The sequence below is a fragment of the Miniopterus natalensis genome, chromosome 3, assembly GCF_054644295.1.
Source record: "Miniopterus natalensis isolate mMinNat1 chromosome 3, mMinNat1.hap1, whole genome shotgun sequence".
Lineage (NCBI taxonomy): Eukaryota > Metazoa > Chordata > Mammalia > Chiroptera > Miniopteridae > Miniopterus > Miniopterus natalensis.
Genome location: NC_142083.1, coordinates 97,881,941 through 97,891,219, shown reverse-complemented (window position 1 = coordinate 97,891,219; position 9,279 = coordinate 97,881,941). Strand labels below are relative to the sequence as shown.

General features: G+C 54.4%; 1 protein-coding gene across 1 annotated transcript; it reads left to right on the top strand.

Annotated features, from left to right (window-relative positions):
- Positions 1-48: 48 nt before the first annotated feature.
- ZNF668 (zinc finger protein 668) lies at positions 49-7,876 on the top strand. Its single transcript, XM_087815808.1, has 3 exons — positions 49-149; positions 5,401-6,066; positions 6,556-7,876. Exons 2-3 carry the CDS (start codon positions 5,420-5,422, stop codon positions 7,766-7,768), a joined length of 1,860 nt encoding a protein of 619 aa, XP_087671934.1. The 5' UTR covers positions 49-149; positions 5,401-5,419; the 3' UTR covers positions 7,769-7,876.
- Positions 7,877-9,279: the final 1,403 nt, after the last annotated feature.

Below are 9,279 nucleotides of genomic sequence, written 5' to 3'. Positions count from 1 at the left end.
TCTTCCACTTCCGCCCGCCGGTCCCGCCTCTCCGCCCTCCCCTTCCCGCCCGCTGGGTCCTAGCGCCTGCCCCTCCCTGGCAGTGTCCGGGGCTCCGATGGTGAGAGGAGCTGTCGCTGACGCCACGGAGCCAGCCCAAGTCCGTTCAGGTAGGAAACGCCTGCGGGAAGCCGCGGGTATCCCCGGGTGCCCCCAGCGCGGACAAAATCCGAGCGGACCTCAGTTTCCGAGGGCGGATGGGGTTGGCCTGGCGCGAGCAGCGCGGGCGGGGCGGGAGGAGTGCGGCCCCGGGAGGGCTCGGGAGCGCTCCGGGCCCAGCGGGTCCTAGAACCCGCCGGCTGTCCCCGCGGGCCGGCTGCTGCGGACGCCTGGGCTCCGCAGGCGCGGCTGCCCGCCTTGCGCGGCACGGACCCGGGGGTCCTAGAGCCCGCCACGTTGCGGGCTTTTGTCCCTGGCGCGCAGCCCGCCTAGCGAGAGCCCGGGCGCCTGCGGTCCCCTCCCCGGCCGAGGTCCTGGCCACCCCTCCCGCGGTCCTAGAGAACGCCATCTTGCAGGTCTTTGTCCAGCCCCGGCCCTCGGTCCATTCATTTGTTCATTCTCTCATTCTTCGTTCACCCCTTGCCACATCCTCTAAGGCCACTTTTTCCCAGGGCTTATTCCAAGACGAGTCAGCTCAGGGCCCTGGCCTGCGGGGCTGTCTGTCGGGGGCGCAGACACAGACGGTTGCAGATTGCAGGGGGCGAGAAGCGCAGCGTTTCTGCAGCTCTCGGCCCCTCCTCAACGCGTCTGGAGAGGCCCTAACGCTCTTCAAACCCCCACATACCTCAGGGACCGCTTTTACTGATGAGAAAACCGGGGCCTAGAGCGCCGTGGCGCTCTTACTTCTGCCTTTTCCCGAGGGCACTGGGGAAACCGGTATTTGAAGGATGGCAAAGAGTTTTCCCATGGGAGAAGGCAGACAACGGAGGCAGAGGGCAATGCATGTGGAGATGCATTTAGGTGGGGAAGTTTGAGAAGTGTGGCTGGAGCTTAGGCTGCTGCAGGGAGGGGGGGAACTCGCTGGAGCTGAGGCTGGAAGAGTAGGTTGGGGTTAGGTTGTGAACTGACCAGATTGGAGGCCTAGGAAGTAATTAACTCTCACCTCTGCTCCCGGGGTTCACACTTCCCCACCGCCATCTCCCCAAGTCTGTGAGGCCTGTGGGTGCCGACTTGTTTAGGCCTGGAAGACTGAGGTGCAGAGACGTTAAAGAGTGGCTCTTTTCACTTCATCCATCCCTCTGGGAATTAAATCTCTGCATCCCTGGCGTTTAGGCAGCAGGACTTCATCCCTCTTCTAAGCCAGTAGTGAAGCAAAGACAAGCCTCCCTCACTAGAGCAATGAAGCCAGGGTGGGAAATAGGGGTGAGGTTTGGACCTTGGATAGACAGAGAAATTCAGTTAACAAATAGTTGTCGATGGACATTCTCACAAATGTCTACTATGGGGAAGGCAGAGGCTATAGGCCTGGGTTTTTTTTTGTTTTTTGTTGTTTTTTTAAAAATATATCATTATTGATTTCAGAGAGAGGAAAGGAGAGGGAGAGAGAGAGAGAGAGAAACATCAATGATGAGAGAGTCATTGTCGCCCTGACGAGGAATCGAACCCTGATTGCCTGGATCCCAGGTCCACACAACCGCTGAGTCACGCCCGGCCAGGCTCGGCCTGGGTTTGAATTGTGTCTCACAGGTTGATTCTTTCAGTTTGTTTTGGGGTACCAGTCACAGTTCTAGGTGTAGTGGATACAGAACAATAAAGGTTCCTGGGTCTTTGCTAGCCTAGACTCTTGTGTTAGAGACAGAGAATTAACAACCAAGCCATAAAATGTGTAAGTGCTATGAAAGCAATAATTAAAGGACAGAGAGCAGAAGTTTGGGAGGCAGACCACCTGGCTTTGAATACTGACTGTCACCGTGACTACTTCATTTCTGTGTGCCTCAGTATCCTTGTCTGTATGTGGGGGAAATAATACTGTCTAACTTAGTCTATTCAGGCTACCATAACAAAAAACCACAGACTGGGAGCTTAACCAACAGAAATTTATCTCTCACAGTCCTGGAGGCTGGGAAGTCCAAGATCAAGGTGCTGGCCAGTTCCTGGTGAGGACTCTTTTCCTGGCTTGTAGACAACCACCTTCTTGCTATGTCCTCACATGGCCTTTCCTCCATGTATGCACACATTCAGTCTGTAACAAACTTCTAGGCATTTGTGAGACTTAGCTTGAGTAGTACACATAACATTCTTAGAATAATACCTGGCTCATGCTAAGCTTGCAAGAAGGAATGTTATCCATAAAGCCCCATAAAGGAAATTAAAGAGGGGGGAGGAGAGAGAGTGATTAGCAGGGGTGCTGATAGCATTAAGAAAGGTGGTCTGGAAAGCCCTCTTTGAGAAAGTGACAGGGACCCAAAACCCAAATAAAATCAAAGGGATAGCTACACAAAGGTCCTTGGGGAATAGTGGTTCTGGCAGAGGGAGCTGTGTGCAAAAGCCCTGAAGTGAGAAGGAATTTAGCTCTTTGAAGGAAAGAAAAGGAGCCAGTGTGGGTGGAGCTTAGTCAGCCAGGGAAGAGGAGTGGGAGTTGGGGTAGGCAGGAGTTAGATGGTTCAGGGCCTTTCTGGCCATGAAAAATATATTGGTCTTTGTCCTAGGAACATCTCATGGTTTGGCTAATAAGCCTTAAGTAAATGAAGACTGCTAGAGAAGAGCCCAGCCCAGAAACCTGAAGACTTGGATTTGAGTCAGGGCTCCTTGACTAGCTCTGTGTTCTTATGCAAGTTTTTTCCCTTAGTGGGGCTTAATCTGCACATCTGAAAACAAGGTGTAGTAAAAATGCCCCTCTCCTAGAAGCTTGTGAAGACCTAAGGATGTGTCTTTGGTTAAGTAATGAGTAATGGTTGGAATGACCCAGAGAGTATGTTCATAGAAAAGATTTCTGAGTCCTGCCCCACACTGCCTGAATGATTATTCTTGTACAGAGGGTTCAGACGCCTGACATGGAGAAACACCACTAGAGTGGTGGGTGAAGAGTCCTCACTGAACTGTGAAGTGAGGAGATAATGGTGGGATTTTAGACAGGGGCCTAGCCTGCCTGGCCCTCTGCTCTTCGTGGAGTTGGGTGCCTGCTGGCACCAACCTGGTGCTCCCTTTCCCTTGGAAAGTGCCTTAGTAGAGATTTACCCATCCAGCTATCTGGTGTCTGATTCACTGATAGGAAGACTGAGGCCCAGAGCTCAAAACCCAGGGGTCCAGCCCTCTGAGAGGGAAACAGACATGCAGGGTTCTGACCCTGGTCTCAAGGCAGTTCTACAAGGATGAGAGAAGACGAAGATGCGACCTGAGCTCAGAGTCTGGTCACTGTGGGGCTGGCCCAGGTGGCAGACAAGTCTGGGAAGGCCCAGATAACTGAGCAAGGGCCCAACAACTCAAGGCAAGTTAAACACCTGGATTCAGCTTCCAGTTAAGAATTACTAGCTGTGTGACCATGGGCTAGTTATTAAGCACAATGCTATATTGTTTCTCTGGGCCTCAGTTCCCTTATCTGTGAAAAGGGAATAATAATAGTACTCTTCTCATGGTGTTGACAGGAAGTTTAAATGAGTTAATACATGTAAAGAGCTTAGGATACTGCCTGTTATTTAGCAAGTGCTCTGTAAATGTGAGCTGTCACTTTTTATTAAAGAGAAACTTTATTAGTCAGACTGTCCAGAGATGGTCTGGAAAGGAGGTAGTGAGTGCCTCATCCAGAGATAGGGAAGGATCCCCTGGAAACTCTAGGGAACTCAAGCCTGGGGGAGGTTGGTCCTCAAGCCCTTTAACTCACTTTCCAGCCCTAGGATTTAGTGGAAAAGGTGGAAAAAACAACAAAACAAGCTGAGAGTGGAACAGAGTTGTGTAGGATTGGGGCCAAAAACCAAAGGGGAGATGTAGGAAGAGTTTCCTGGGTGAAATGGGACTCAAAGGAAGGATTGGTGGGATTTATAACAGCAGGAAGAACCTGGGAACTTGCATGGTGTGATGGAAGCCATGGAAAGTTCTTGAGTGTCACATAGTACTTTAGGGAGTAGACGCTGGCTGCCTGTGTACACTAGATTGTGTGTGTAGGGGTAGGGGACTGAGGCAGGTCCACCAGGCAGAAGGGGACTCGCTCTAAAGAGGCAGCCCTTGCCACTTACTCCAGGGGCTCCAGTGTCCTCCCTGGGTCATAACTTAGAAGCCACCAACCCCTGAGGTGTAGAGATGGGGAAATAGGCTTAGAAAGGAGCATGAGAACTCAGGCCTCCTACCTCCCATCCTAGCTTCTGGGCACACCAGGCTCCCCTCCCTTCTCTATAGCAGATCCTTACCCCACCCAGGCCACCCCAGCAGCTGCTGCTGAGCACTCCGTAAGTGGATCTGCCCATAATCCCCTTCCCTTCATCCCCCAGGGAGGATGAGCTGGTGTTAGGGCTAATGCAGCTGTTAATCCTATTTCTTCCCAGCCGTGATCCACAGGAACAGCTGTGTGGAGGGCGTCTGGCTCTGAACTGAGAATGAAGGGGCCTCAGCTAGAGTGGGTGTCCCAGGAGGCCAGGTTAGATCAGATACATTGATTATGACCCAGAGGCTTCTAACTGCTAGCACTGACTCAAGCTGCCATGAGAGTGACTGAGCTTCCCATTACCAGAGCTGTGGGAGCAGAAGCCCACGGTGATTCCAGAGCAGAGGGTGGACCAGGATTCTTGTCTGGGGTGGAGTCCCTTACAGCTGTGTAAGGCCAGGATTCTGTGTGAACAGTTGCTGCCTCTGAAAGCTAACCAACCAGAGGGGAAAAACAAAATGCCTATGCTGGGGACCTGTCATTTCCAGACAGACTGTGCCAATCACCACACTGAGCCCACTGGTCCTGTCCTCTTCTGGGCCTACCTCTGTCTTCCCTGGGCGCTTGGAGACCGTCAGGACGGACCCACATCTAGGTAGCCTCTGTCTGCAGCCTTGTGTAGGAGCCTGCATCCTGGCACAGGCCTTGGATGCTGACCTGAAGGAAGATGGTGAGATGGATGGAACCAGGCCTGGGAAGGCCATGGGGCCTGGAAAAGCTCAGGCAGGGGATTGAAGTACAGGTGGGCATGTTGATGACCCCAGCCTCCTCAGCCCATCTGAAATCACCCTGCCCAACTCCTTTCATCAGTGTACAGACCAGAGAGGAATCTTGAGCAGACTGTCAGAGCCAGGAATGGCTAAAAGGAAGGATGTGACACCCTGGGTGGGAAATGCAGATAAGTTAGGGTTCCCACTGACGCCTCATGAGGGCTTTGGTGAGGGGAGAGGCCTTGGAGAATGGCAAAGGGATGTGGCTTCTGTTTAAATTTGCTTCTCTCGCAGAGCTTGGTCCATCGAGGCCATGGAGGTGGAGTCTGTGGAGGCCCGGTCCCCAGGCCTGGGCTACAAGCGCGCGGGCCGCCGTTACAAGTGCCTGTCCTGTACCAAGACCTTTCCAAATGCACCCAGGGCAGCGCGTCACGCTGCCACACATGGGCCTGTAGACTGCGCAGAGGAGGTGGCAGAGGTGAAGCTGAAGCCAGAGGCAGAATCTAAAGCAGAGGATGCCAGCGGAGACAAAGTGTCAGGTGCAGCAGCCAAGCCTCGGCCTTATGCATGCCCACTGTGCCCCAAGGCCTACAAAACAGCACCCGAGCTGCGCAGTCATGGGCGCAGCCACACGGGCGAAAAGCCCTTCCCTTGCCCCGAGTGCGGCCGCCGCTTCATGCAGCCTGTGTGCCTGCGCGTGCACCTGGCCTCGCACGCCGGCGAGCTGCCGTTCCGCTGCACGCACTGCCCCAAAGCCTACGGCGCGCTCTCCAAGCTCAAGATCCACCAGCGCGGTCATACGGGCGAGCGGCCCTACACCTGCGCCGACTGTGGCAAGAGCTTTGCCGACCCCTCGGTGTTCCGCAAGCACAGGCGCACGCACGCTGGCCTGCGGCCCTACGGCTGTGAACGCTGCGGCAAGGCCTATGCCGAGCTCAAGGACCTGCGCAACCACGAGCGGTGAGGGCCTGGAGGGGTTGGGAAGAGCCGGGCAGTGGGGTGGAGGTGGGACAGCAGTGTCTGCTCTGTGACCGGTCCTGGGCTTAGGTCTTAGGAGTGGAATGAGCCAATGGGAAGGTGAGTGGGTGGAACTATGGGTAGTGGGGGGGGGCTGGGCATGATGGGGCGGGGCCCTGGAGGATACAAACGGGGTCTGATTAGTCTGGGTTCCTGGACAGCAGGAAAGTGGCAGGGCTTGCCGTTGGGCCACTCAGAGGGTCTTTGGTTGAGCACAGGCGTGAGTGGGGTCCGGTATGTCTAGGTCTTTGTAGTACAGACGGGCATTTTCTGGAATCTAGACACCCAACCTACAGGTTTCTTACTCTGGGGTGTAGCTCTGTGGCCTTTAGGGGACTAGACCAAGGCCCCCAGGATGTTAGGGTGCAGACAGGCAGCGCGCTCAGGTGACGGGCCTGCCGCCTTCATGCCGGGTTCCCCGCACTCCCACAGGTCCCACACTGGCGAGCGCCCCTTCCTCTGCTCAGAATGTGGGAAAAGCTTCTCGCGGTCATCCTCACTCACGTGCCACCAGCGCATCCATGCGGCACAGAAACCCTACCGCTGCCCGGCCTGTGGCAAGGGCTTCACCCAGCTCAGCTCCTACCAGAGCCACGAGCGCACGCACTCGGGCGAGAAGCCCTTCCTGTGCCCGCGCTGTGGCCGCATGTTCTCCGACCCCTCCAGCTTCCGGCGCCACCAGCGCGCGCACGAGGGCGTGAAGCCCTACCGCTGCGAGAAGTGCGGCAAGGACTTCCGGCAGCCGGCCGACCTGGCCATGCACCGGCGCGTGCACACGGGCGACCGGCCCTTCAAGTGCCTGCAGTGCGACAAGACGTTCGTGGCTTCCTGGGACCTCAAGCGCCACGCGTTGGTGCACTCGGGCCAGCGGCCCTTCCGCTGTGAGGAGTGCGGGCGCGCCTTCGCCGAGAGGGCCAGCCTCACCAAGCACAGCCGGGTGCACTCGGGCGAGCGCCCCTTCCACTGCGGCGCCTGCGGGAAGTCCTTTGTGGTATCGTCGAGCCTGAGGAAGCACGAGCGGACCCATCGAAGCAGCGAGGCCTCAGGGGCGCCCCCACAGCAGGAGCTGGTGGTGGGCCTCGCGCTGCCTGTCGGCGTGGCGGGCGAGGGCCCAGCGGCCCCAGCGGCAGGCGCCGGCCTCGGGGACCCTCCAGCGGGGCTGCTAGGGCTGCCCCCCGAGTCAGGCGGCGTGATGGCCACGCAGTGGCAGGTGGTGGGCATGACGGTGGAGCATGTGGAGTGCCCAGAGGCCGGGGTCGGGGAGGCTCCCGGCCCCTTGGGAGGCACGGGCGAGGCGGCGGCTGAGGAGGCTGACGAGAAGCCGCGGCAGTTTGTGTGCCGGGAGTGCAAGGAGACGTTCTCCACGCTGACGCTGCTGCGACGGCACGAGCGCGCGCACCCCGAGCTCCGGCCCTTCCCCTGTACCCAGTGCGGCAAGAGCTTCTCCGACCGGGCTGGGCTGCGCAAGCACAGCCGCACGCACAGCTCTGTGCGCCCCCACGCCTGCCCCCACTGCCCCAAGGCCTTCTTGAGTGCCAGCGACCTCCGCAAGCACGAGCGCACCCACCCTGTGCCCGTCGGGACCCCCACCCCCCTCGAGCCCCTTGTGGCTTTGCTGGGAATGCCTGAAGAGGGGCCGGCCTGAGGCCCAGCCCGTTCTCTGAACTGCGGGAGCTCAGCCCCCGTAGGGTGCCTCCTGAAGCTCCCTTTGCCCCAGCTTACTCTTTAAACTCCAGATCCCTACCCCCCCCCCCCCCCCCCGCCAGTTTACCTTCCCAGGCAAGAGATCTGGGGCCAGTGGAGGCTGGCACTGCTGTTGAGAGACGTGGCTCTGTGAGTAATTGTGAGTAACACTCATTAAAGCATTCGCTTTGACACTGGGTTGTCTCCTGTGTTCTGGTTGGGGGTATGGGAGGGAGTTTGGGCATCAGATAAGGTTCATTGCAGACCCCTAGATTGACAGATTAGAAACTAGAAGGGTCTTTGGGTGCATTTTTTTCAAAGCATGTTTTAGAATATCTTGTGACAAAGGATTTCATGGTCAAGTAAATACAGGAAATTCCCTGTGCCTTTCTTAGGGATTCTTGATCAAAAGTATGTTAAAGTCATTCATGAGTCCTGCCACGAACAAGCCTGTTGAGCTTTGTTTATCCCATAGTTATATAACTATGGAAACCTTTCGCTGAGTAGTTCTTCTGTCCTTTATACAGAGAATAAGCCCAAACTAGTATATGTCCTAGATGCTGCAGTAACAAATTAGAAGATATACTTGAAAAAAGGGGTCCCATTCACAATAACATAAACTACAAAGTAATAAGCCTCACAAGAAACATGCAAAACATATATGAAGAAAATGATCTCTCTATCTAGAAGAGTATAAGACCTAACTAAATGGAGATAGGGACCATGTACCTAAATGGAAAGATACATTATTAAAAGATATCAATTCTCCCCAGCTTAATGCTTAAATTCATTGCCATCCAAAAAGAATTTTTTTTTATTAAGTGAGGTGATGTTTATTATTATGATTATTTTTATATTTTAATCCTCACCTGAGGATTTCCCCATTGCTTTTCAAAGTTGGAAAGGAGAGAGAGAGAAACATTGATGTGAGCTCACATCGATTGGTTGCCTCCAGCTCATGTCTGAGCCTGCAACCGAGGACGTGCCCTTGACCAGAATGCAACCTGAGACCCCTCAGTGCGCGGGCCAAAGCTCTAACCACTGAGCAAACTGGCTAGGGCTGCAATACATTTTTAAAAAACAGTGGGTGTGGTATATTTACATTCTAGATAAACACCAAAGCCTGAAGTAAAAACAGGATATTATTGGCACAAGAATAAGTTAATCAGTGGAATGGGGGAAAGGTTTCAGAAACAGCCCTAACTATTTCTGGGACTTTAGTTTATGATAAATATGATTATTCAAGTCAGTGGGGAAAGGATAGTCTGTTAAACAGCTTTATAGTTATACCTGTACTCTGAAAGGTTACACATCTTTTTAAGTAATTTTTCAAGGACCAAAATGGAAAAATTAAAATGAGGCCCCACATTTAATGTAAATCAGTACAGCCCATTGGGAAGTTGATTTGATTATGTTTATCAAAAACTTAAATGGACATACCCTTTGGCTCGGCAAGTACACCTCAAAGAACTT

What these genes read in the sequence shown, in the direction of transcription:
- ZNF668 (XM_087815808.1), top strand. Translation starts at nt 5,420, where the DNA reads ATGGAGGTGGAGTCTGTGGAGGCCCGGTCCCCAGGCCTGGGCTACAAG. An exon ending in GACCTGCGCAACCACGAGCG is followed by an intron (nt 6,067 to 6,555) that starts GTGAGGGCCTGG and finishes GCACTCCCACAG; the next exon opens with GTCCCACACTGGCGAGCGCC.